Raw genomic sequence first — 27807 nt, 5'->3', positions numbered from 1 at the left:
TCAGCTTCAGGTTCAGGTTCAGCTTCAGGTTCAGCTTCAGGTTCAGCTTCAGGTTCAGGTTCAGCTTCAGGTTCAGGTTCAGCTTCAGCTTCAGGTTCAGCTTCAGGTGTGTGATGCTGACACTGAGGAGCGTGAGGAAACATTCATGTGGCGGGACAGTAATGTAACCTGTGACCTGAGGGACACGTGTTCTCAGGAGCAGTCAGGAGACTAATCAGCAGATTAATCCATAATGGAAGAAGTGATCAGTGGCAGCCTGAGCGTTAACTTCAGCCAGCTGCAGCAGTGAAAGGCTGCTTCCACACGGATGATCAATAATCAATAATCTGAGCATGTCTTCCTGATGATTCTGACACGCTGTCACTGAGTGTGCATCAGGATTTTCTCCTCCACCGTCAGACAGTGATTCCGATGCTGTGAAGTGGGACGTGAGGATCGTTCTTCACACTTATTGGCTCCATCTGGCTGAAACATTGTTGTGTAAATTCTCTTACAGAAGTCAATAACTGCACTCAACATGCCCCCAGCACAAAACACACCAGTGTTCGCTCTTCCTGTCGACCTGAGCGGTGCACTCCCAGGTGTGTGCCCGTGCCTGCAGGTGAAATCACTGTTACAGCTTCATACATAAACATCTCCCGTTTATCATCACTGCTGCCTCACCTTCAGGCTGGATTACCTGTACACTAACACACTAACACACTACACAAACACACAGACACACACTCCTGCTGCTACACGCTCATGGCTCGTAATTCAAGAACATGTCTCTGATAATTAACCTTCAGGTGAAACAGTGAGTGTGTTGTCATTAAGCGTATGGCTGAGCAGAAAATTTAAATGAGACGACGTGCCTCAGACGAGTGTCACCGCTCCGTGACAGCGTCGCGTTCGCCTCCTCCTCAGCTCAGTCAGCGTGAACCTGCTGATTAAATTCTTTAAATGTAAAATCTTTTGTCTTTTTTTTAACGCTCGCTTGAATCAGCGTTTCAGTGTCCAAAAATGTGACCAAAAAAAAGGCAACAGATTTCTCGTTCTGCCCGCCTTCAGTTTACAGCAGCATCTCTTTCCTGTTACTGTAAATCTACGCCACAGGTCACATGTTCCTGGGACCTGAGGGAACGTGTGATTTAGCAGAAGAAGCTGAATTATACATTTTTACTCTTTATCTCACAAACATGGATGAAAACTTTTCCCAGAGTTCACAGAGTGTTAGTGATCTGCTCCCTCACAGCTGAACCTGGTTCCAGGTAACACCTCAGATTTGATTCAGACACATGCAGGTCTGCGGTCACATGTTTAAATGACATGTATGAACAAACCGTGTGTGCTAACCCCCACCCCCACCGCTCTCCACAGAAAGCACTGGATGTTCGCCCGTTTAATGCGAGGTGCAGAATCATGTGATTCGTAGGATGCTCTGCTGTGTCTCCTCATGTCGCAGCTCCTGTAAATGCAGCCTCTGCCAGTAATTGCAGACACAGAGCAGCACTTTTGCCGATACCTGGGCCTGTTTTTAGCATTCCTTTCATCTCCCCGCGGCACCAATCTATGGACATTACCCCAACTCCCAAAAATACACAGTCTGCTCTCATATCCAGCATTTATTTAGAGAGGTTTCTACTTTAAAACCTCGATAAGAAATCCTTCCTCCAGAGGAGTCAACATTTCTCTTTTCTTTTTTTCCATTAGAACACAAATAGCTGGTGTCTTCGCTCCGACACATGAAGAGAGATCACTTCCAGTCTGAACATGGCAGGTGTAACACAGGAGAGCTTGTTCTTTTCCTCTGTTGACGTGTTTGTTTGTTGCTCCAGTTGTCTGTAGCAGCCTTGTTTATCTCTCATGAAGTATTATTTCTCTCTGTAAGAGTAAATTAGGTGAAACTCCCCAGGACATGATGATCTCAGCTCTGTAACTATAGACAGGAGCTGTGCCAGCGGAGCAGTGGGAGGGAGCGTCACTGCTAAATGCCAGACAAATGCTCATGGGTGGCAAATGATTGCAGAGAAATTCAGCGTAGTGTTGAAACAGTGCTGGAGTAAATCAGCAGTGGAGTTTGTTGGCATGCTGAAGTGCGGTGCAAAGATTAAAGACGAAACACCAAATGAACAGAAGTTGTTAGTTTAGAGATCCTGGCACAGCAGAGAGTGTTCCTGGAGAGCCAGTGAAAATGTCACGCTGCCTCTGAATGCAATGTGAATAAGCTACTGGCTGCTGAGTGTTTACCTGAAGGATAAAGGGAAATGTTGGCTGTTGGGAGCAGTCTGCCGTAATCCTCAGTCCGTTTCCTGTTAAAGGTAAAAAGAAAACAAGCTCTTTGATCAGTTGCTGTTGAGGCGATGCTAAGCTCACGCATCAGCGCCACACCTCGAGTCACGTTCAGGCTGCAGCACTGTGCCACAGCTAGAGCTGATTCAAGCATCTGGAAACAGATAATGAACAAAATAATACATTAACATTGCAGCTATATTAATATAAAATATGTCTTTACAGGAAACGTTAGAACAAATAGTGGACCTTATGTCTGTGTACAGCTGTGGTACAAATGTTTCAAGTCTGCATCACAAAGTCTTTCAAACCACTGAACTGAGCTCAGAAGGTCCACTTACCAACCGTCAGTGATTTAAACCACATCTCACATTCTCCATTTGGTGCCGTCACATGACCTGAGGCTGGAATTCTGGTCATGTGACTGACAGGGTTTGGTTGAAGAGCCACAGCCTGATACCAAAACTGAGATAACCAAGATAAAAGGAAAGTGCTCCAGAGCGGCACAGCACCGGTTTGATGTTTGAAACAACGAATCCCAGAATCCCTTTCCCATCCCGCTCCCCGTGAGCGCTGCATCACGCGTCTTAGCTAAAAGTCGTTAGATAAAAAATAATCTCTGAACTGAAACTGGATCTGACTGAGGTCATTCTCCCAGAGGAGCATCAGATACGACAGGTTTCCATTTCCAACAAACCCGTCCACCACGTTTAGCCAGTTTAAAAAAACAAGCTAACGTGCAGCCAGTTATCTGCAGGCAGAACACTTTCCTGGTTCCTGTCTGACCCGAGTCCACTGACTGACCGTCTGTGACACGCCACGGCGTCTAACTGCGTGTATAACACAATACATTTTAAAGTGTCCAAAAAACAAGCTTTGAAACGTTTCATGTGAAAAAGGGAACCCGTGCAGATCGGTTAGACCTCAGGGAAACACACAGTGAGCTCGCTGAGTTACTCTGAGTGTAAACCGATTCTTCACAGGGCAGATATGTTTAATCTGAATGAATCATGGAGCTGGTTTCATACAAGTACAGCCAATAAGCTCATATCTCACCAGCTGCAGACAGACGACATGTAAACATCACGTCATATGTAACAGAGTGTTTTCGTTATTCTTACGCACACACACACACGCACACACACACGCACACACAATATTCAGGCTGTATAAAATAAATAAATGTGAAAAAACATCTAAAATCATCTTGAACGCAGCACCTGAACGCATCACCTGAACGCAGCACCTGAACGCGTGGACGTCCTGTCTGCTTCCTGCTGTCCTCCTGTCCTCCCTCTGTTTGTGAGAACAGGAATGAAAATCGATGCAGTCGTCGTCCTGACTGACAAACACATTTCAAGACAAAAACAAAGGCGCACACATCGTTACAGCGACCCCCCCCCCCCCCCCCCCCCCCCTCGCTGCATACCAGATGTTGCATGTATCATACTGTAGTGTATTTAGAGTGGGGGGGAGCATGCAGTTTGGATTTCAGGTATAAATATAGAAATAGTGCTAATGCATGCAGGACGTGACAGGAAGCTGCAGCGTGTGAAGCAGCCCGTCAGCCCCGCGGAGTGTGAGACGTTAACATTCGACATCACATTAAAACATGTTCTACAAACTTACCGGAAATCCAATTCCAACACACTGGAAGGCTCAGCACACACAGGCCCAGCGTGCGTGTGACGTTCCAGCCTTCAGATGTCTGCGTGGCGCTCTGTTTGATTTCCTGGGTGAAGGCAGAGTAAAGACGCCTCTGGACGCCTCAGAGCTCGTTTGCTGTTAATGGCGCTGAAGTCGGCGATAAGCTCCCTGCCGTCTCCTCCTGCTGCAGCGTCGTCCTGAAGTGACGTTCAGCTGTTTCCCTGTGCTGCAGCACAACAGCAAACAGACGACATAATGAGAGGAACGTCTGATGAAGAACTCTGACAAAGCACAACAGAGTTTAATGTGTGGGATGAAGCGTGGTGATGTTTCACAGAGAGCTGCAGACTCTGCTTCCTTTGCTTTTTACAAACTCAGATTTCTCCTGTTCTCAGTCTTTAAATGATCAGGCAGCCCACAGCTGTGATGCTTCCCCCACAGGCAGCGCAGCAGTAAGTTTGGGTGGGTGCTAGATAAGCATTAGCATTTCTAATGCTGCAGTGAATGATAGAAGAAATGAAATCAAAGTCTAAAGTCCTGCCATCAGTCGTTTCTGATGTGTGTAACATGAGCACGTGCAGAATGTTGTTCACCTGTTGTTCACCTGTCTGTGATTACTGTCTGTGATTACTGTCTGTGGATCTGGTGTCGTGGAGCACACGTCCTGCAAACCTCTGAATTTCAACCAGGAGCCTATAAAAGAAAAGTATGTTATAAAGTGACAGTTCCTGAGAGACGTTATGCTGCTTAGAGACTTAGGATCGTCTCCTCAGAGTATTTCACTGTTTGTACTGGAGAAGCTGGACTTTATATTTGTTCTGAGGACTCTGGTGTGTCCCTGCTGTCCAACACATCTTAGACCCATGAGGACTTCAGATCAGATTATCGTATTGTATGACCTTATTGGTTCTGTGGTGGAGCAGGCGCAGGGAAAGGCCTGTTTACTGTATTCAGTTCACCCACAGTGCACTGAGCGCCTCTGCTGTTGGTCCTGCCAGTCACTGAAAAACACTCCTTGTTATTTCCTGTGTTTCTGAGCCAGGTGGAAGCAGCAGAACAGGCTGTGAACACAACTGTTACTGGAAACCAGCAGATGAGAGCAGAGTCTGTGGGAGATAGAAAGGCTGAGAGGCCGATCTGATCCGAGGGACGGGGACAGTTTAAAGCTCAGATGGAAGCTGTGTTTGCTGATGAGTGATGACGGTCCATTATCAGAGTGTATCATCTATTACAAAGCAAAGCATCTGAACAACTTCTGCCTCTTTTCCTTTTCCATTTGAGAGGAATGTCAGACGACGAGCTCTCACTGTCTGTGCTCAGAAAAACGACTGATTAGTTTCAGTGTCAGTTAATCTACTGATGATCTTGATAAATCGTTCATTCAAAGAAATGTCAAAAAACCCCAGAATCCTTTCCATCCTTATCAATCATCACACTTATCAATGATCACATTAGTTGATCAGCTCATCAGTTGATTGATTAGCTGAGACGACAGGTGATCACTGTGTGTGGGGCTGATCAGGTGGATTTATTCACACCTGTCTCTGTGGTTTTCATGATCCTGTCTCATCTGTTTTAATCAGTTTGTTTGTGTCTTACGTTTCTCCTGCGTCTTCTGTCTCTCTGTCTGTCTCCGTCTCATGTGAAGCACTCGGAGTTTCCTTGCTGTTGAAAGGCCTCTTAAATATCACAGTGCTAATTCTGATTACAGCTCATGTTGACAGGAATTTTCTCACAACTTCTTTCACTGCTGCACTTCTCATAAACAGACTAGTGTCTAATTATTATCATCTCATAGCAACATGGCATTCACTGAAAACTAAAGAGAAGAGCTGCAGCATAGTTCTGTGTAAAACCAGGACACAGCTCAGTCTGATCTCAGAACAGAACTCCAGCATAAAACTGCTCGTTTTAAGACGTCTGATGTGTTCAGAATCAGCCAGGCTGAGCTCGTCTGCTGTTTGTGGCTGTTTCACTCAGACCTTCCAGTTCTTTTCCTCTCAGTGATTCAGATGCTGCTCTCTTTTGCTTGTTGTCCTTGATGTGTTACAGAAGAGAGAGCACGTTTTCTGGAGGTCAGACAGAAGCTTTTAGTGGCTGAAGCTCAGACATCATGAGGAATGATGACGGCGGGTCTCACGCAGGCGTCGGCTCAGAGAGGAGGATGTTTAAAAGTCAAATTACGCTCTGAACAATCACACTGGGAATCACAGGCTCCACTGTCAAACTGTCAGATGGTGACACTTTCTGTTCAGAAAGCTGCAGTTGTCTCAACACATTGACACGTCTAATGACTTTTCTGTTCCTCTAATGGCACAAAAGACACAGAGAAGAGAATCTGCTGTAGATGTATTCCTGTGGGGGGGGGGCAGTCTAAACTTCTTCCTTTTTTAAAGGGGCAAGAAAAAAATCTTTTAACTTAAATTGGCTCAATGGGACATGAAGGAGTACACTGTTATAATTATAATGTGCATATTTGTCTCCATTCAATCAAACCGTCCTATCAGCTGTGATCAGCTGCTGTGTGACTTTAAAAGCAGGACAGACTCTAACCTGACACTTTATTTGCCCCTCAGTGGGCAGTTTGAGTCAGACTCAGCAAACAAAACCGACAACTTGCCTCCACACAAAAACCTTCCAGAGACACAAACTTTACAGGATGTGTTGATGCAAGTGGAGTTTCCAGAAAGTGGAAATGATTCTGTGGAAGTGAAATGAAATGGATTCATGCTGCTGGAGCAGCACAAACAATTTGACTTTGAAGGTAGTTTCCAGGTAGAGCCAGATGGTCAGGTGTTTACCTGGCATCATGGACAGAGCTGCTGTGTGTGTGTGTGTGTGTGTACCTGCTGAACACCTTTCTGTTTTCTGTTGTATTTCAGGGGAAGAGTTTTACGAGACGTCTCCGTATGAGCCAATCCATTTCTCAGAGGAATACCGCCACGCGTCCATCATCTCAGGTAAAGCTGCCATGTTTGTGATGTGTGTGTGTGTTTCCTGAAGACTGACACACACTTATCAAGGTTACAGCGGTGAGCGATAGTCCCTGGGATGTGCTGGGGGGGATTACCAAGAAGAATACAAATCTGTGTGGTTCCCCTGCTGATTAAGATGAACTGAACAGGCCTCCCCACTGCTCGGCCCGCTCGCTCCATCTGTGACCGCGTGAATGAATGTGTGTCTTTGTAATTACAACTGTGTGTGTGTGTGTGTGAGAGTGAGAGGGGCTGTGTGAAGTGATCCTTTCATCAAAACCTATTTTCCTTCCAAAATTTGTACATGCCACATTTCTCATTACTCAAAGGGCAGAGAGATAACCTCCCTCCATTCTCCCGACAGACACGAGGTCCGTGCCTATGTTACACATACCTGTCACATGTCTGCCAGTTTTACACAGAACAGGTAGTTTAACTAGTCCTGTGTGCTGCTGCTCAGCCGGGGGAAACTGTTGCGTCGTGTTGTTTTGTGGCTCTGGATGAGCTTTGCTTTTCAATAATAACCTTGATGATGTCAGTATATGCTCTGCAGTGATTAGTCAGTTAATCAGTTAGCATTAATGAGAACACCTCATGGTGACTGCATCACCACAGAGCGTCAGAGCATCTGCAACTGTTTGTCAGGAGAACATGATAAGAATATGATAAAATGAGTATTAATTTTCTCATTAGTTCTGATCTGTTAGAGATTCTTTCAGTCAGTCTTTCACATAAACAAGTGGGAAAACACACAAACAAATCCTATAATGATATATACTGACTGAACGTAAACGTGCTCGACCACATTTCACTCGTTCACCCAGTTTGTCCTCGCTCTCCATCACTCTATCAGCTGTCTTCTGATTGGTCATACCACATTAGACTTGCTGCACAACAGACACTCTGTCTCTGTCTCTGTGTCGGCTTCACACATGTTCCTGAGGAGTGTTTAAATGTCACAAGCCCCGAGCAATACATTGTCATTTACACTTTGTGTGTGTGTGTGCGTGTGTGCGTGTGTGTGTGTGTGTGTGTGTGTGGTCAAACAGCTGTGAAATAGACTCGCAGCTCTGTAAATTGGGTTCTGCTCTCTCAGATTAACACAAGTACAAACATGGTCAAAGCAGGAGAGCTGCAACCAATGCAACTTCAAAAGCATTTTCTTTCTCTCTCTCTGTATCTTTCCCTCTCTTTCACACACACACACACACACACACACACACACACACACACACACACACACACACACACACAAGCAGAGAGTGGCAGTGCAGCTGGTGTGTAACATTTCAATTATGTCCAATATCCGACCTATAACACTGCCAAAAAACATGACACCAAGCTCCACATGTATGCTCATGCATGTGCAGGATTCATGCAGGACGTGTGTGTGTGTGTGTGTGTGTGTGTGTGTGTGTTTGTGTGTGTGTGTGTGCGTCTCACCCGGCATGGTGGTTTCCAGCAGCCAGCGTGGCCCTGCAGTGCTGTTTGTTAAAGTTGTCTTCAGTGTGTCCATGTCTCTCAAATCATCTGTCTTCTGAAATCTGAAAGCATGATGTGAAGATCCACAGTCAGAGAGCCTCCGAATGCTCAAAGCAGATAAAGACGAAACAAGAAAGAGGGAGAGAGCAGCTGGGGAGGGGGCTTGTGGAGGGAGGGAGAGATAAGAGGATAATATAGAAGTGTGTTAAATAGCAGTGGCAGAAGAAAGAGCACTGGAACATTAAAGTATGTTTCAGACAAGAGTGTCGCAAATTGATTGGAGGGAAAGGCTAGGCGTGACAGAGTGTTTGTGAATATGGAGTCAAGTGTGTGTGTGTGTGTGTGTGTTTGTGTGTGTGTGTGTGTGTGTGTTTCTGTGGCAAAAGGGGCTTCCAAAAGTAGTTAACTGTGTATAGACTTTAAAATCTCAGGAGTGGAAACACTGAACTTATCAGAGCTGTAATAATTAGAATCAACCTGTTGAAAACCTCATTATGAAGTTTAACCACTGCTGAAAACTTAAAGCCACTTCTTCATTATAACAATGAACGAAAGGACAAAATGAATGAATGACTCAGTGCAACGGAGTGAAAGGAGTCTGTTCCCTCGGTTGCACAGAGCGTCACCCTGAGACACCACAGATTCACCGGTTCAGCAGATGTTTTCAGAGAAACAGCTGGAAAAAGCCTCTGTCCTCGTCCTGCTGAGCAGCAGACAGACTCAGTCAGAGAGCAGCTGCTGAACATGGTGCAGCATTTAGCAGCTAAAGAGCCAGATGTTTCCCTCAGGAGCTGGTGGAGACCAAACACGGAGCTAAAAGAGAGGAAACACTGGACTGAGAGTCCTCAGGGGGACTCAGAGACCACTCCATGAAGGATCATGTGATCTGTAACAACTGGATGTGGATCTGTACGTCTTTTAGTGGACGTTCCTCACACCTCCAGGTGATGGACACTTCTCTGTCTCTGATGGACATAAAACAACTGCAAGAAAATATCTGCTTCTTTGATGAAGAGTCAAAGGCACGCGACGCCTGCGGACATAACTACAACTCCCACAGTGCATTTCACTAACAAGCAGCCAGGCGCAGAGCTTCAGACTCGGCCGGTGAAAGCTAAAGAAGGCAGCACTGAGAAAACTGATTTTACAGACTGTAGCTTAAATGAATTCACTTTTGGATTCCGGGTTAATTTTGGATGAATTCAGTAACCATGGCGACAGGTTTTGTTCACAAATTCAACAATGAAGTGTTCTGAATTTGCTACAGCCCTGACCGGCTTCTTCTCCATAGCAACAGCAGCCGAGGCTCATGGTACACTGTTGTATTTAAAGTCGCCCCCAAACCGATGGGATCTGGAATAATTCAAGCCGGAGGTCAGAACATGAACCTGTGAGATGGAAGCGTTATCCAGCAGAGTCCTGAGGTTCTGCGTTCAGTAACACTGAGCGGATTATTTCAGGAAAAGTTCTGGAAATATCAGCTCCCGCAGTTTGTAACAGACAAACAGGGACCCTCATAAAAACCCTGCCTCACTGAGCCATTAGTATTGATTCTTCTGTCTACCTGAATTCATCTGCTTTGAATCTGGGGCTGTTTGTTTCCTCCAACACTTTTCTATTCCCTGGCTCTGAGATGTTCACTTAATCAGACACAATCACTTTCCAGTTGATGATGGGACTCATCACCACTCTGGGCTAAATAAATGGCTCTTCTCCTTCACTTCTCATCTCCGTCCTCATCTTTTTAAAGCTTCATCAAATCTGCATCCATTAGCTTCCTCAGTGTTTTCAGCCTCTCTGCCTCCGACTATCCTGTTTCAACCAGCACTGAAAGCCTGTCCGACACCGTTCAGAGCCCCGTCGCTCTGCATCACAGGACACGGGGCCACCGAGGCCTCAGCCGGCTTTTACTGCCCGCTCTTCAATTTCAGCTCTGACTGGGGTGGGGGGCAGGGGGGCAGATGAGGGGAGGAGAGGAGGAGAAGAGAGGACAAGGAGGGCAAAAGGAGGGGAAACAAGGAAATGAGAGGTAAGGGAAAGAAGAGAGGAGAGGAAAGAGCAGAGGAGCTGAGGAGAAAAACAAGAAAAGAAGAAAAGAAAAGTGGAAATGTGAGACGAGAGCTTGGAAAAGCAGAAAGCAGAGGAGATAATCTGTCCACAGGGGAGAGGACATAAGACGTTTCCTACTGACACAGCTTCATCTGTGTGTGTGTGGCTGTGGAAGGACTGTGCTAATACTGAGGACGAATACGCTCAGAGGCCACTTTATTAGGTACACCTGTAGACCTGGTCATCAGCGCAAAGTTTTATCAACCAGTCACGGGGCAGCAGCTGCATTCTTGGAATTCTGTGGAATGATTGATGGAACCCTGAAGGGGAGGGACAACAGAACCAGCAGAACCCCTGTAATAGAGAGGTGGACACAATGTGTGTACACATATATACGTGTGTGTGTTTGTTTGTGCTTACTAATATATATCAAAGACACCCTGCTGCAATCTGTACATGTAAAAAGCAAGAATTTCTCAAAATGCTATTTAATATTGACTTTAATGGGCTAGATTAGGATTAGCTCTGGGATTAGGATTAGTACTGGGATTAGGATTAGCCCGGTGCTACATGATCCAGCATGAATGCAGTTTCTGCTTCATGCAATTATGTTGTCTTTCTTAGACCATCTAGTGAAAATCATGAGCGTGGTTTGACTTATCAGGTGAAATGTTAATAAATTTGGTGACACAGTTTCAGTATCTGCAGAGTTAGGATTTTAAGTTTGGGTTAAAGGTTCAGACTGTGGTTCATTTACACAAGTTAAACTCAGATAAACAACACAAGGCAGAGATTTTAGCTTAACAGGGACAGAAGTCCAAAAGAAGAAGTCCTTGGCTAAGGAGTATAAAACAATATTCACAGTATAAAACACATGAGTAATTAATATAAGACATGCAGGGATTAAATCAGAAGAAACTAAAGGTCTGGTGTTGACACTTAAGGTTACAGGTTTGGAGTTTATGATTATATGATGCCAGAGTCACTCTTAAGTCCTTTAAGTTGGATTTAATTAAACTGGGAATGTAAAAATCTGAGAACTAAGAACAAAAGAAAAGAAAGAAGTTGCTCCTTCTAAGTGCAGAACTTCATTGAGAATCCTGCTGTTTTTAAGTTTCCTTCAGTATCACAGTGATCCAGTGAGAACTGTCTGCACATCCATGGGTTCACTGCAAACAGGAGCTGATCACAGCTGATTCAGCTGCTGTTAATGGAACAGTTTGACTGAATGGAGACAAATATGAGTTAAAAACCTGATTTGAAAATGTTATTAGCTGCAGTCGTGTTTGACGACCACAGTATCGGCTGTGGTAACGTCTGCAGCAGATGCAGTGAGGACAGTAAGTGGAGGGATGTGTTGTCTTTAATCTGTCCAATGACCAGTGATAACACCGTGTACAGTCAGGAGCCATTAAACCTCCGTACTGTAGCGTCATGTGACCCCAGCTGGGATGGACCATTTGAACGGTGTGACATGAAAATAACAGATTGATTCACTGAGAGCGTCTGTATCCGTGGAAACTGGGCTGAGGTGTTGATGCAGCTGGAAATGTGGGCAGTGATGTGTTATGGCTGTTCCCTTTTCTAACAGGAAGGCCTCACAGAGAGTCTGTTCCAGGTGCTGCAGGACAGACGAGACGGTGCAGTGCGTCTCTCAGCAGAGGGAGCGTCTGGGCCTCCTTCACTGCCTTCGGTTGTTCTTCATGTCTTCCCTCATTCTTTTCATTTTCTCTCTCTGTCACAGCCCGGCCTCTTTTCCTCTTTCCCCTCTCCTCTCTCTCTCTCGCCCACTTCCTCCCTCCAGTTCTGCTTTTGACCTTGTTAGATCATGTCTTAGTGGTGTGTGTGGAGAACGGACATTGGAGCACACAGCGTTTTAATAAAACATTATGTGAGTGAGTGGTTTGTATATATATATGTGTGTGTGTTGTGCGTACACCCCAGGGCAGGGCTTTGTGTGTATATCCTGTTGAGGCTGTGTGTGAGAAAGATAACAGGACAACCTAGGGCAACTCTCTAATTGGCCCGCACTCCTGCCCCGGATACTCGCTCTCTTTCTCTCTATATATATCTGCTCCCTTTCAAATGCTGCTCTCCTATTGCTGCTGCTTCTTTTCTGCCACGAGGTAGTGTGAGCCGGGCGATGCATTAAAGACGGGGGGTGGAGGGGTTGGAGGGGGGGTGGGGGTATGAGGGAAGGTGCCCCAGGCTGCGGAGGTTAAACAGTGAGACTGACTCAAATGAAAATATGAGACTGAGAATGTATCCAGACTGTGTCAACACACAATTAGAGCTTCTTTCAGGATGTTCTGAAACGTGCTGCTGTGTGAAGCTTCACACGGTGAAGAACAGTGATGGGCTCAGAGGCCCGTCGTCTCTCTGCTTTGTCTTGTGCTTATTTTTAGTTCACAGGGCTTTTTTCTGTTGTTTGTTCAGAGGTGACGTTGTTCAAACTGTACGATCACATTTAAGAGTAACTATCTAACTAAATCCAGTTTTTTGGGACTGATGGATCCTGGACCAGGTGTCCAGTCTGTCTCAGGTCTGATACACAGAGACAAACGACCCTTCACACTCCAGCTGTTCATATATTGTATGAAATAATGTTTTTAGATGCTTCAGGTTTACAGGAAGTTGGTACAGGCAGAGTTCACAGAAACAGAAGTGAACTCTGATGCACTGTTATTAACCTGCTCAGACGCGAGTGGCTGCAGCTGTGGTGAAGTCTTTATTCTGTCACTGTGACAGCACTGTGACACCACAGAGCTGCACAGAGCATTAAGCCAAGTGTGCTTCCAGCGGTGGAAGCCTGCCTCATTTCACACAATCAATAAGCCTGGATGTGAGGAGGTGAGAGCTGCTCCTCAGAGACCAAACATGCTCATTTAACTGACTGCATTAAGGCAGGAAACACTCGAGTGGCTGGAGGGTTCATTTATGGGCTGGAAGCACATGTTTCCCGTGCGCCCCTGAACGCATCGTCAAATGTTCTGCATAACAAGTGCTTCATAAACCTCAGCGGTGCTGAGCTACCTTCATTTAGATTTCTGGACATATGCAGTTAAATCCTTGTGCATGTTCTCTCGCTGCATTGTCCTACTTCAAAGCCGGCTCTGTTGGGATGTGGAGAATGAGAATGTTCCGGCTGTCCTGTAGGAATATGAGCCCATTGTCGCCTAATCTGTTCCTTCTGTCAGGGATGGAGATGTGTAGTTTCCTCCAGATTCAGCTGAAAGTGAATGACTCTAAACATTTATATTATAACTTTAAATTAAACAAATCCAGGCAGGTGAGGCTGAGCTGTGGGTGGAGCACAGATTTAGTCTGAAGTGGCATACAGGAGCGATCTCAGACTTCAGAGGATTCAGGCTCCAACAAAATGGACCGGATGTTGTACAAGTCACGTACAGAGATTCAGCCATTCACCACAGACACACACACAGACTGTGGAATTATCTGCCTTAATCTGACGGAAGAAACGCATCTGAAATCTACAGAAAAATAAAAGATGTCAGGTGAGATAAAGGTTCTCTGCAGAGTTTCCAGAGTTTCTCATGTCTGTGTTTGTCCATGTGTTATCACCAAGAAGAGCTGATCAGGATCTGTGTAAAACTAGCAGCAGGATGTGAACAATGTCGCCCACACACTCATGTATGAGCCTTTTTTTTCCAACTTTAACAAACAATATTAAAAAATTCTTGCTAGTGCTAGAAGCTCGCTGAAATAGCATCCACCTGCAGGAGGAATTGATGAGCTAATGGCTAACATGCTAACGCTGTCACAAACTGAACTCACAAACAACAACAAGCACAAACAGTTTCTTAGACCTTGTGAGAAAACCGACTGATGGCAGCTTCAGGCTCTTTTAAATGCTGCGGTGACCAGACTGTACTTCTGCACATTACGACACTTTATTTCAGTTTGCATCTGTCCTGACAGCAGGACGTTGGCACGTCAAGCTCTTTTCTTCGCTCTTGAGTGACATTTTTGTGAATGAGACTTGTCCACAAATGGGGCGGAACAGGCAGGCTTATATTCTGCTAATGCTCAAATCTCACAAACACACACCTTCCTACGTACAGGTGGATTCATCGAGCTGAGCTCAACAGTTTATGGAAACGTGTGCAGCTGAGGAGCCTCGTTGACGAGGGTTTGCTGTAATTGTGCACGTATGAGCAAGGTCATCTGATGTGATCTGACAGGAAGCTGCTGTTAAAGACACCACGCACCCAAAAACATGATTGAAGTTTACTGTTTGTGACTAAACAAATTACAGCTCCTGTCTCTGCCTCGTCTCTGTTGGACAGACATTTTCTGCACTGATGGATAAAGTGAAAAGTTTTGAAATAGTCGACAGTGGAGCGCATGATTTCAACATCAGGCAGCATCCAACAGATGGACGTGGAGAAGATTTCACTGGATGAGTGTAAACTTCAGGGTCATTTAAAACGTGAAAGATCAGTTGAGTTGGTAACGTGAGAATTTAAAGTCAGTGTGAACTGTGGTTGTTTTGTTTGTGTGTGTGTGTGTGTGTGTGTGTGTGGTGAACACCTTCATTAGGCCTGGGCTGTAAGGATCCTGGCAACAGACTCAGCTGAAAGTGTTTCATCCAGCAGCAACGGATCAACTCCTCAACACACAATCAGCCTTTCCTGGAAGCACACAACAACAATACTGTTTATCTATGCAGCTCAGGGCTGTGTGTGTGTGTGAGCGTGTGTGTGAGCGTGTGTGTGTGCGTGTGTGAGCGTGTGTGTGAGCGTGTGTGTGTGTGTGTGTGTGTGTGTGTGTGTGTGTGTGTGTGGTAAACTGCCAGCAGACATCTGAGTTTCCAGAAAAACATGGTCCATTAGAGCAGACTTTGTCAGTGATAATAAAATAATCTAAAGCACTACAGTACTGCTCATCTTGTAAACTCCTGCATGTGGAGTACATAGAGAGACTGTGTGTGTGTGTGTGTGTGTGTGTGTTCAGTCAGACAAGTGCCAAGGTTATCTGCAGGGGAAACAACGTAGTGTGAAGCTCTAACCGAGCACACTGATACTGCAGACAAACACCATGATGCATGCACACGCACACGCACACGCACACACACACTATTAAGGCCATATTCATATTTAATTATATGTGACATCACAGGCGGAGGTGTTGACAGCTCACAGTGGTGGCCTCTCTGTCACCTCTCTGTCTCTCAGCTTCGTTGTGATGGGACACCGTACATTAGTTGAAGGGGTAAAGAGACATGGATTCATTGCTGCATTCCTGTAATTTTTGGTCCTGACGGACCATCAGGTGACGTCTCACTGTCCGTCCGTGTCACTGTGGCAGCTGCCTGATGCTCCTCAGACGTCTCAGTTACTGAGTCTGAGTCAACAGTCCCATATTTATGAAGGGAAGAATGTTAAGTTGCATCGTGGGTAATGTCAGCAGCAGGTTCTGACAGTGAATGTGTGGAATAAAAAAGATGTGGATGGATGAAGGAGGATGAGACACAGGCCCAGGTCATGTTGTAGTTGAGTGAAGGTGGGTCTGAGGCAGCTGGCAGCTCCAGGACTGTGACTCACACTGTGAAAGAGTCAAAGCTTTTTCATCTTTCTTCCTGTGTTTGAAAGTCGTTTAGCCTCTAAAACCAAAGCTTTACTTTTGCTATCTTAACGTCAGCGTGTTCTTTGTATGTTAGTTCCATCTCGTTTCTCTGGCTTCAAACACCAGACGAGGTTTTGCTGTTTTACTGATAAAAACACAAGTTTACAGCTTTAACCGAGGGAAGCGTCTCCATGCCACACTTTAAAGGGCTTTCCTGGGCCAAGGTTACAGCTGTCTCTCCCATTAGACTTGTGTAATTGGATGTGTTGGATTGGAACTTAGTGGTGCCCACATATGTGTGTGTTCACACTTGACACTGTGATGTGACATTCACACATGTGATCAGATCTCACTGTGACTGGCTGCACAGAGAGCTGTGTTACTGCAGCACTGATGGATGTGGCTGTGATAAACAGGACTTCAGGTGAAAATGTTTGTATGTGATGGACTGGATTTACTGCAGAGTCAGGGGAAATGGACATGATACGTAGTGTAATATGTTATATGTAGGCGACAGGTAACACAACATGCATCAGCACCATCTCCTCCACACTGGAGCCCCCCGAGGGCGGTGTGCTCAGCCCCCTCGTGTACTCCCTGTTTACATATGATTGCATGGCTGAGCACAGCTCCAACGCCAGCGGGCCCACGGAGAGGAGGCATGCCCAGAGAGAGGTGGTCTAACATCGGGCTCCACATCCAAAACAAGCCAATGAAAACATCATACATCAGGAGAACAATTAAAAACAGTCTGAAGTTACATTCATAAAAATGTTTCCCTGTTTTGTTTAAGTCACTGGCTTCACATTTCCTACAAAATCTAATGGCTGATGGGAAAAAGCAGCGTGCTGTGACAGAAACTGGGACAGAGTACAGAGGTTAATACCCCACACGTCTCTGTAACCAGGCCCTCAGAGGCAGCACGTGAGATCTGTCTGTCCCCGTAATGTCTTTTAACCAATGAGCAGAGATCTGTTACTGTTCTCATCTGTGCTCCGCCCCTTTATTACAGCCCACTTAAGATTTTATCAGCTCATGGTCACACTAGCCTTTATCAGTAAACACCACTGTCACATGTCCACAGCTGCACTGACTCAGGATCAGCTGACGTGCCAGAGTCCGTGCGATGCATGGCTTCCTCTCAGGCGTTCAGAGTGTGGTCCCGTCTTCGGTCTCCACATATTTAACAGTTGTGCATGTCAGTGAAGTCCCATGCCTCTTTATGCTTTTACATTAACCCAGTGGCTGCACTGCAGCTGTAATGAGATTATAAATATATTCCACATGCAATCTTAATTCACTAATGCACAGGTCACAGGCGTGGCAGTGAGCTCCAGTCCACCAGGACTGCTAATAAGAGCGACAGTGAGGGTGACACCTGTTAATCGTACACGTCCCCACGGCTCCTGATAAATGATGCCTCAGACTCACAGCTGTACGAGGCCGGTGTAAGGACTGAATGTGCTTTTGGCAGCGAGCCGACCAACCACAGGGCTGAGTGTCAGGGATCAGACATTAAGACTCAAGGACACCAGGGGCCTGTATCAGGAGGCAGGTTCAGCTTAGTCTGGCTTTTCATGGAGTTACCTGCTTCTCTGAGCCTAATATCACACGTCCTGATAGCTGCTGTCACAGAGCTGGACGTGAACTGGCTCAGTCCATGGAGGGTTCAGCTCCAGCTCTGTGTTTTCCTGGTTCTGAGGGTTAGCTGCTGTTTGGGGAAGCTTTACTTTACCCTCTCTACATACTGATTTTTAAATGTTGTTTTCAGATTTCAGTTAAATTCAGTAGAACTTTATTTAACCCTGCAAGGGCAACTGTTAGAGCACCAGGGCAACAAATACACACAGTGTGTGAAAACAAAAAACCACTGTTAACCACGAACACGTGGGACTGGTTATAAAACACAGCACCACTGCATCATGACTGTGCCTCAGTGATTATGAAAGTGTTTGTATTTATTATCTGTTAACAGCAGTAACACAGCGCAGCAGGTCACATCCACCGAGCGCGAACACACGTCAGTTATCCACTAACAGATGGATCGTAGATGAGATGTATTCTATGTTATGAAACCTCACAGAGCCCTGTTACAACAGCCGTCTGTCTGTGACTCTAAATTTACTTCAGTCTTTTCTTTTCTTCTCTTTTTCAGACTCATCTTTGTCAAAGATGAGCCCCTGCTCCGAGGCGGGGAAACCCTGTAACCCCTGCTTGGACGCAGCAAAGGCGTGTAACCTCAACGAGACGTGTAAACGCTTACGGTCTGCCTACAACTCTATCTGCAGCAAGGCCACGCCCCCACAGCCCTCTCTGGCCAATCAGGAGCCGTGCAGCAGGAAAAGGTGTCAGAAGGTGGGCGCAGTGGTTGCAGCTCCGTCCAACCACAAACTGAAATGTTATGATGTGTAAGAAAATGCTGTCGGCTCAACACAGAGATCTGTGATTAAACAGAAGCTCCTCAGAAATAAACAAAAACAAGATCAACAGCAAAAAAAAAAAAAAACTGTCCAAACTCAAGGTTCACTTATTAGCTTTGTCCACAGCTTTCAGCTGTATTGCATGGCCTTCGTCAAGTCTACAATAAGGTTTGATGCGTCGTCTGTAAACCAACACAGATCCCATCTTTGGCATGTCAGCTTGCATGTCAACAGGTCTGTCTCCATGGTAACTGAGAAACCTCCATCTGCTGATGATGAACACTGTGTATGTGCTCTAAAACAAAGATAGTAAGTGGACCTTGAGTTGTGACTGTTTTGTCAAAGCGTTGTGGGAAATCTCTGCAGAGAAAGAGAAAGAGGAGAGTGATCTCAGAAAGCAAAGCTCAGCTCAGTGCAGTGATACCCACACTGATCCTGATCCTGAGAGGAGGCCGTGTCTGCCAAAGCTAAACGCTTATTTAAGGTTGAAAGGTTATAACATTTCATTTTCTTCTCCTTTTCCTCTTTTCTACTCGTGACTAAATGTTGAAGCTGTTACTGTGGCTGCTAAAAGCTTTAAATATAATTTATTTTCCTCATCTTCGCTTTTACATAACCATTCACATGAATTCAGTGTTATTAAAGACTTGACCTTTGCACTGCTGATTTAATTTCTTGTGCTCTGGTGACTTTGCTTTTTCTGGTAAACTGCCACGATATGGACGATGTGAAACGCCTGAATAAACACAAATCAAACTGAGAGTGACGCTGTTATGTGTATTTACCGTCACATAATTAAACAAAGAACAGGTTTTATACATATATATTTTGAGCTTTCTTATTTAGTAACTGAATGAAGTCTAAGCCACATTAAATCCCAACAGACCAACAGAATGAAGGAGTGTGTTGAATGTGTCCAATCACTGAGATGTTTCTACTTACGTTCGACTGTCGGCCGTTTTGAGAGGTGCTCTCTGGGATCTCTGCAGGCTCCAGGTTACAGTTCACCTGTGTGTGAGATGGAGAAGATATTATTCTAAAGAGTTTTTATTCTAGTGTTAGTACAGTAAACACTGACTGGTTGAAGGGACGAGGAGAAGCTGATGCTGCTGTCTGACAGGTAGATCACGTTGCTGATGATTGTCTCTGATTGGTTGATTTTTCATCCTGTGTCGTGTCTCAGGCCCTGCGTCAGTTTTTCGAGCGAGTCTCATGGGAGCTGAGTTACCCCCTGCTGTTCTGCTCCTGCCCCGACCAGGCGTGTGCCGAGCGCCGCCGCCGCACCATCGTCCCCTCCTGCTCCCACCAGGAGAGGCACAAACCCACCTGTCTGGAGCTCCGACACACCTGCCGCTCCGACGCTCTCTGCAGGTGAGCCGTGTGGCCTTCGGCAGCCAATCAGGTGTGATTGTGACCTGCCATGTTTTTTTTTTTTCCCATTCACACACATTCAGTGGAGAAGACTTTTCAGCTTGATGCAGCTTGTTTCACTGATTATTATCAAGCGAGAGGAGGAACTAATCAGTGAAATCAGCTGCTCAAGTGTTTAATTGGAAAGAAATCTTGCAGACACTTGGGTCAAAATTGCATGTTTGATTGATAACTACTGGCTTTAAAGGTTAGAGAAGCCTGAAGTGGGGGAAGTGAATGAGTAACACTCCCGCCCGCTCCCTCTATCAGTGCAGTCGAGGTGCCCTTGAGAAAGGAGCAGCGATTGATTGGTTGACTGGATAAATATATGTTAAATAGAGTGATGGATGCAGGAAGGGAGGGTTTCTGAATGGGGGGGAGGGGGGGGGGGGTGGGGGTCAGAGGAGGGTCGGAGTGTGTGCAGAGAGGAAAAGAGGCTCAAGGGGAAGAACTGTGTGAAACCAGGGAGTCAGGAGTCTACTTAACTAACAGCGTGGAACCTGAAGCGGTCACTCCAGTCATTCTCTTCGTCCTTTGGATTCAGACGTTTTTCAGATTTGCTCAGATGTTGCACCTTTAGCTAAAATGCTGATTGATTGATGATTCCAGTCTGCGGCCGTGCTCTGCTGCTGTTTAAAGCTGCGTGCACGTCATATCATTTAAAGCTTAATCACAGCAGCCGAGTGGGAAATGTTCACATCAGGCTCTGACTTGTTCTGTGTCAGAGATAAAGTGAAGACGTGTCGCCAAACTGTTGGCTGCATGAACACAGGAAAAAAACTTCAGGACAACTGAAAGACAACATGAGACCTGTTGTTTTAAAAAGTTCCAAGCTCATGTGAACGTACAGAGTGAGTCACGACATGCTGTGAAAGGCTCTGCTGGATTTTACTGTTGTTACAAATGTCAGTGTGATTTTGAAAAGAGGTTTTCGAGTTTTCGAGCAGAGCTTGTAACGTCCAGTTTCACTGGGACTCTGTATTTCTACCCTGAGCCAAGAACTGTGTGGACCTTTAGCTTGCGTACAGTCCAGAGAGCGGGGTAAGAGAGTCCTGAAGGGGCAGCTGTTAGATAATCAGCCCCGTCCCTGCAGAGGATTCACTCTCTGCTGTAAAGGCTGTGCAGCCTGGTGGTTTTTGATCTGCTGGTGGTGTACGAGCTGTGTTCAGCACGAGCTGCTGCTTTGTGTTTCTTGCACTGAGTAGGTGTCGAGCGAGCATGTGTGACTTAGAGCAGAGAGGAGAGCAGCACAGATAAATCAATATCTGTAACTGGGAAAAGAAAACCACACACAGAAGAACAGCAGAGCCCACCGACCACCACCCACCCCCGAACACCGACCAGCCAAAACGTCCTGACCCCTCTGTCCCTGCTCCCCCAAAGCCACAGTATTTACCTCCCACCCTCATTTAGACAACAGTACACCCAGTGGCAGGTAACTGCTTCACCCCAGTATCACGCACAGAGCATGAATCCTGTTGGATTGGCGGTAAAAAGAATCCAAAGTGGGCTCGTTCTTTTCATTTTAGCCTCCATTAACCTCAGACGGAGAGCAGAGAGCTGCATAATCACAGGAATCCCGCAGGTCCTCTGGGTCTCGACGGCCTCCGAGGGTGTCTCATCTCCCGCTGTGGATGAGAGCAGGCAGGAGGAAGTGACTGCTCGGGGACCGCTCTGATTGACAGGAAGCGTAATTAAATATGGTCTTTGCCACAAGTACTGCATGAGAAACCTACAGAGAGCTGTACAAGGTTTTTAGACCAAGGCGCTTAAAAAAAATCTATTAGCATTTCAAATAAGAGAAGCAATCACACCCACAGTTAGGTTTCACCGAGAGCACGGAGGAAACGCTCGCTTTGTTCCTGCTGCTCCGACAGTTCACTCTCTGCAGCTGCAAGAGAATGTCCCCCATCCGTCTGTCTCTCTGTCCATCAGTCCCTCCGTCCGTCCATCATTCATCACAGCTGGAACAAACCGACTTTTGCACCTGATTTTTCACAGACTAGCTGATCCAGATCCTGGAGCTCCTGATCCAGAACTCTGAGCTGAACAAGCTCAGTTTGAGTGAAACACACAGAACGATGAGTCTTTTGATGCATAAACAATCTTTGGCAGGTCGGGTCATCAGTCAGCTGTCAACAGAGAGGGCATCAGGAAACAGCCTTCACCTCTAACCAGGAAGTTACCTGCCTGACTAAATACTGCAGCTTTTTAAAAGCTCCCGTCGGCGCTGAGGGAAGTACTGACAGTCTGTGTATAAATCGTACGCTGTTAATTGATTTTTGGATTCTGCTCAATCTGTCACGAGTGTCCACACAGCCACAGGACACAGAGAGCTGGTAAAAGTGTTGCTGATTGCTCTGAGTGTATTTCTGCTGCCCAGTCCTTTAATTATCAAGTAATAATAAGAGAGACGGAGATGGTCTTCTCCCTCTGATTGATGTACAGTAACAGCTTCTTCCCGAGCTCTGCTGGAAAGAAAATTGTTGCTCGTAAATTACTGAGAAACAGCAATTTAGCAGAAACACAGTGTGTGTGAGAGAATTGGATTTTACTTTTGACCCATAATTATCCCAGTCTCTGGTCTGGTTATTTTTTCAGTGGCTGAGAACAAATTGAATAGTTGAATGTCCGAGATGTCCTTGGATACCAAGATGCAAATGTAATATCAGCAGCGGTTAATTGTCCATCATGCCACGATGAGGGTGTTGTCATTATCATTGCTGTCACGTTTAGGGACGTCCTTTTTACAGACTCATCTGAAGCTATGTGTCTGAAACAGCTGTAGATACTAAATCTGACTCACCTCGTTTTTCACAAGCCTCTTGATCCTGATTCAGCCTGAACAGGGAGGAAGTGTTGTGATCGGTCCGTGGTAAAGGAGAGCAGCGCTGCAGCACTGACAGGTGAGGTGGATAAAACTCAGACCTGTGAAGAGAGGATCAGATTTCGATTGGTTAGAAAAGATCGACACAGCCTCGATTCGCTCGTGATGTCTTCATCAATTAGCTACAGCTGATAAAATCTGCCAGCAAGAGCTGTCGTCTGAAAATCAGCTGGAAAATCAGGAGCTTCCTCTGTTTACTTAGAGTCAAATTACTTTGGGTTTCCATGGTTAATCTGCCGCTGTCTCACCTATGGAGGTGTGTGTGATGGATGTGTACAGAGGTTGGACCGACCTGCTGCTTTGTTTCCTTCCTGTCTGACGACTGTTTGTGTTTCTGACCTGGTCTCAGACCCTGCTCCTGTTGGTGTTCACAGGCTTCAGCTTGGTCTCCACTCATCTCATAATTATCAGCGATTTGACTTCTACAACCTGAGGTTCATTTCACTGGGACTCTAACAGGATGAAAAAGATGAAAGAAACTTTGCTCAGTAAAAAATCAGTGTTACGACTGATCCTGACAGAATTAAATTCACAGAGATGCTCCGGTAACAACGTGCCTGTAAAACATCTGTCTGCGCTTTGGAACATCAGTAGATTTACTTTCTAATCAGCCTGACCCTTCAGCACATAACATTATTCTACAGCTGTCTCATCACCAAACCCCATGTGCAGACCCAGACCATGCAAACTCAAACTCAAAAATAGTTGGACACTATTTGTTTGGGACTATTTTCAGTGGCGGATTAATCCACATCTGGTCCTGTAGTGAGTATTTGTGGCAGCAGGGCGGTGTGTGTGTGTAGGTAACTGAGTCAGGCTACAGTGCAGTGTGTGTGTGTGTGTGTGTCACCCACTGTAACAGCGTATCAGTGATGTGTTTTTGGACAGTGGGCCTTTATGTGAGTTGATTAAATGTATTTTCTTTGTGAGGTGGACTCTACACTCGTACCTGTGTGTACCGGTGTATTTTTGGTTTTATGTGCTGCGTTCAAACACCCACCCACTCCAGGGAAAACATATGCTTTTGTGATTTGGGTGAACTGACCCTTTAAGACCTTCAGCAGAGTCAGATGACTTACTCTGAACACACAACTTAACTTCTAATAGACTTGTTGGAGGTTTCCATCACGATACATCTGGTGGATGTGAGGATTTATGTGTATCAGGTTCCTTATGACCCCCATCAAACTGAGAGCTCTTGCACTAATGACAGTGGTATGTATGCAAACACACACGCCCGTGCACTGAGGCGTGGTGAGCTAAACTGTTTTTCCAAACCCGGCAGCAGCAGCTGAGTGCTGTTTTAAGGCGAGGAAGCCAATCTAGCGACTGCATCGCTCCATTACACGGTCAGTGAGGTGAGGTGGTGGCGTGATGGAAATAGCTGCCTCTTTTCTGTAGGTCACAGAGGACACCGGCGACGCAATAGGCCGTCTCACTTACTCTCATTGTGATTGTGTATGTGTGAGTTTACACTAAAGCATCCCCTGATTCATCTCGTGTCCTCTGTGCTCGTCTGAATGTGTCCGCTTGGTTTACAGGAGTGATGAGGAGCGAGGGATGAGTCTTTGAGGGGAAATAAGGAAAGCTAACCCTGAGGAGATGGAGCAGAAAGCAATATAACCAGAGGTGTGACCAAGGGCAATCTCTCCTGACGCCGAGCCAGAGCGGCAACTCATAAGCTATGCTAATATGTAAATATGCAAATGAGCAGTCCCACTCAGGGACTGTTAATTAAAGAGAACATCAAGACAAAACAAAGCAGCTAATCACCAAACACAGACAGATGCACACACACACACACACACACACACACAAACCCACTTACACAAGTGAGGGGAGATGAGTAAACTAAACACACGTGCACCGAGGTCAAACACCGGGGTCGTCACCGTGGGGTAGAAATGTCATTTCTCAGACGTTTACAGCACAATGACGCCACAAATCACAGAGGAGCTTTAAAGCACCTGCTGAGGCTCATACTTTGAACAAACAGAAACTTTCTGTCTTGTATTTACTCTGCATAATTAGATTAAAACCCTGGAGACAAATTAGCTCCATAAACACGTTAGAATGCAGGCAGCACAGAGACATGCTGGCTCTTTAGATTTCAGATGAACCCACACTCTCTTCATCTTTCATTAAAGGAGTTCTCCACAGATTCATCGTCACACTCCTGTAACAGCGTCAGAGCCGCGATGGAAAGTTCAAAACAAAAAGAATCAAAATCGATGCAGCAGAACCAGAGAGCTCCTCTCATTTTATTCCACATTCTTCCTCCTTGTCAGAATGTGGTGCCTTCATCACCAACTGGAGCCGGGAAATGAATCCCAAACTTTCCCACTGATGTTCCCACTGATGCTGGTCATGCAGGCACATAATGCAGGACGAACCGAAGCTGAGGAGCCAGAGTCAGCTGACAGCGAGTCGTCAATGAGCCTCAGTTTGTCACTAAGTAAGAGTTTAGTTGAGCAGCAGCTGTAGAGACAGAGGTTAGATCAGAATGGAGCTGCAACTTAGCCCTGAAATAAAAGAGTCTCTGAGACCACGCTCCATCAGGCTGTCAAGTTACCTGTCTGTGTGAGTCCTGTGTGTAGCACAGCACACCTGTAGCTCTGCTATAGATCTAATTACAAAGACAGAGAGAGACAGAGTTATTACAGAGGGAGGGAGAAAGAGAGAGAGGGAGAGAGAGAGACAGAGTTATTACAGAGGGAGAGAGAGTTATTACAGAGAGAGAGAGAGAGAGAGAGAGAGAGAGAGTTATTACAGAGAGAGAGAGAGAGAGAGAGACAGAGTTATTACAGAGAGAGAGAGAGAGAGAGAGAGAGAGAGAGAGAGAGAGAGAGAGAGAAAGTTATTACAGAGAGAGAGAGAGAGAGAGAGAGAGAGCACTCACGGTTGCCATGGTGACGGGCTTTCTGGAGCTCACAGCTGCTCTGATGGTCTCATATTCGGCCGATTCGGGCCTGCCGAACTACTGCTATTTATTCAAAAACCAAACATGATATTGTCAAAGAAACTTCACCATCAAAGCCACAAGGCCTTAAGGAACACAGTGAAGTATTTTTTATGGTCCTAGTGTCAAAAATGTGGAAAATACAGCGAGTTTAAAAAAAGGGTATTTTCTGCTTTTCTCCAAAAATCCTCTTCTCAATTTACATTGGAGTCAATGCAGCTGTTGAGAGTGACTCGTGTCGGTAAAAGGCAGACTATTCAAAAACTGTAAATCCTACAGATAAAGTAAACACATTGTAAGAAAGAGGACAAATGTGGCTACAAAGCTGGAAAATATCACTGTTGTAGAGTAAAATTTGTGGCTGTAGTCGTTGTGTAAGTTTTTTTTTAAGTCTCTACACTCTAAGCTCCCACTCTAGCCTGGAACATTCACACACTCATTATGAACTCTGAATTTTTCCAAAATCACTCATGATGGTTAAAGGCTCACAGTTTAAAAATTACACAACTTAGGAAAAAGTTGAATACACCCCAAATACACAGGACTTGTGTCTACATTTTAAAGTCTGAATGGTGTGTCTAGGTGAAAGTATGCCAGAGCAGGAGATGTTTGAAAAACTTTTGCGACTTCTTTAACCTTGTACTCATTCAGAAATTTTTTGCAGTTTTTCGTAAATTGCGCCACGAAACATGAATATTCTGGAGAAAAAAAAATACAAGCACACCGAGTCCGATTGAGCCGCACGGTTCGATGTATAATTTGTTGGTGTATATATCCAATATCCTTTTCCACACCATCACACATCTAGGCGGTGTTCGGGGCTTGGTGGATCAGGTCAGGTCACAACATTCCCCTTCCAGCCTTACTTAAGGTTGGACATATGAGTCAAACAGAGAAAAACAATCATTAGTAATAAGTAAAAAGCAAACAGACTAAAGCAAACCTTCAACATGACCTCAGATCTTACCTTTGGTTGCTGCTCTCTCACTTCCTCTGACTCTGGTGTCTGCTGCTTTCACAGACTGTTGTGCATCCATCCCTGCAGGGTGGAAAGTCTGCTGGGAGTCTCCGAACTCATCCATCCATCAGTCCATTAACTCAGAACTTCATCACATTCCAGTTTTGTATTGCCTGTGGAACTCCTCCTCAGGCTTCCTTCCCTTACCCTGTCCACCACACAATTTAAAAAAAAAAAAGGTATGAACCCACCTACACTTAAACCTGACCCAAATAACCCCACGTTGCTTGATACCGCAGCGAATTATAAGAATGGCAAAACTTTTCCTCACCACACCTACTTCAACCCAGAAAGGTCCTACTCCAGTCTCCCCTTGGAACGAAACCTGTTCTATCAATAACTCCATTAGAACCAATTATCAATAACCAGTCAAAATACAGGCAAGTCTTTATCAAAGTCTTGGTCCTTATAATAAGTTATGATCTTAGAGAAGTTATCACCAGGGATTAACAAGGTTAATCAATGGATTAAAAGAATTTACTAACTTACAAGTGAAGAGTTTAAAAGTAAGTAAAATGTATGTATGTGTATATATACACACATATATAAATTTAAAGTTTCATTCCAACATTTGGATTCTGACCAGCACACCAACATGGCGGCTGTAGATGCCTCCTTGTTCACACTCTACCTTTCACCTCAACAGTAATCACTTCTATATACAGTAGACCTATGACACACACATTCTTGTCTTACTTCAGTTGTGAGGACACACTGAAGCATAATGCCTTAGCTCCTCACCCTAACCTAACCTGACCTGACCTTAACTATCCAAACTGAAAGTTGAAAGGAGGGTCTGACTTATCAAAATGTCTGATTGATTTTTTTTTTTTTTTTTTTTAAATACAGCTGGTTCTGTTATATGTTCTTCCACACTTGTAACTATGGTCACAAGTTCGACTTAATTTGTTTTATTTGAAGCATTTTGTCATGTGACATAACTGCTGATATATATCACTGTATATTCTGCCAATCATCTGTCTGCTTTGGAAATTTGGTGTTTAGGTTGATCTGATCTGCCAATAAAGCTAATGGGGGGGGGCAGGCCAAAATCAGACTGAACACAATCGGAATGAAATCGACCATATTAGACAGAGACGGGC

General features: G+C 45.3%; 1 protein-coding gene across 1 annotated transcript in view; it reads left to right on the top strand.

Annotated features, from left to right (window-relative positions):
* gfra2b (GDNF family receptor alpha 2b) overlaps nucleotides 1-27807 on the top strand; it is a 57014-nt gene that overhangs the window by 16825 nt on the left and 12382 nt on the right. Inside the window, exons 3-5 of the mRNA XM_041059021.1 lie at nucleotides 6801-6878; nucleotides 18166-18365; nucleotides 19614-19801. Of these exons, the coding sequence (XP_040914955.1) occupies nucleotides 6801-6878; nucleotides 18166-18365; nucleotides 19614-19801 (466 nt within the window). The remainder of the gene's footprint in view (nucleotides 1-6800; nucleotides 6879-18165; nucleotides 18366-19613; nucleotides 19802-27807) is intronic.

Source organism: Toxotes jaculatrix, chromosome 16 (genome assembly GCF_017976425.1).
Source record: "Toxotes jaculatrix isolate fToxJac2 chromosome 16, fToxJac2.pri, whole genome shotgun sequence".
NCBI classification, from domain to species: Eukaryota; Metazoa; Chordata; class Actinopteri; family Toxotidae; genus Toxotes; species Toxotes jaculatrix.
Note: the sequence above shows the minus strand (reverse complement) of the source record. Positions and strands in the feature narration are given on the sequence as shown.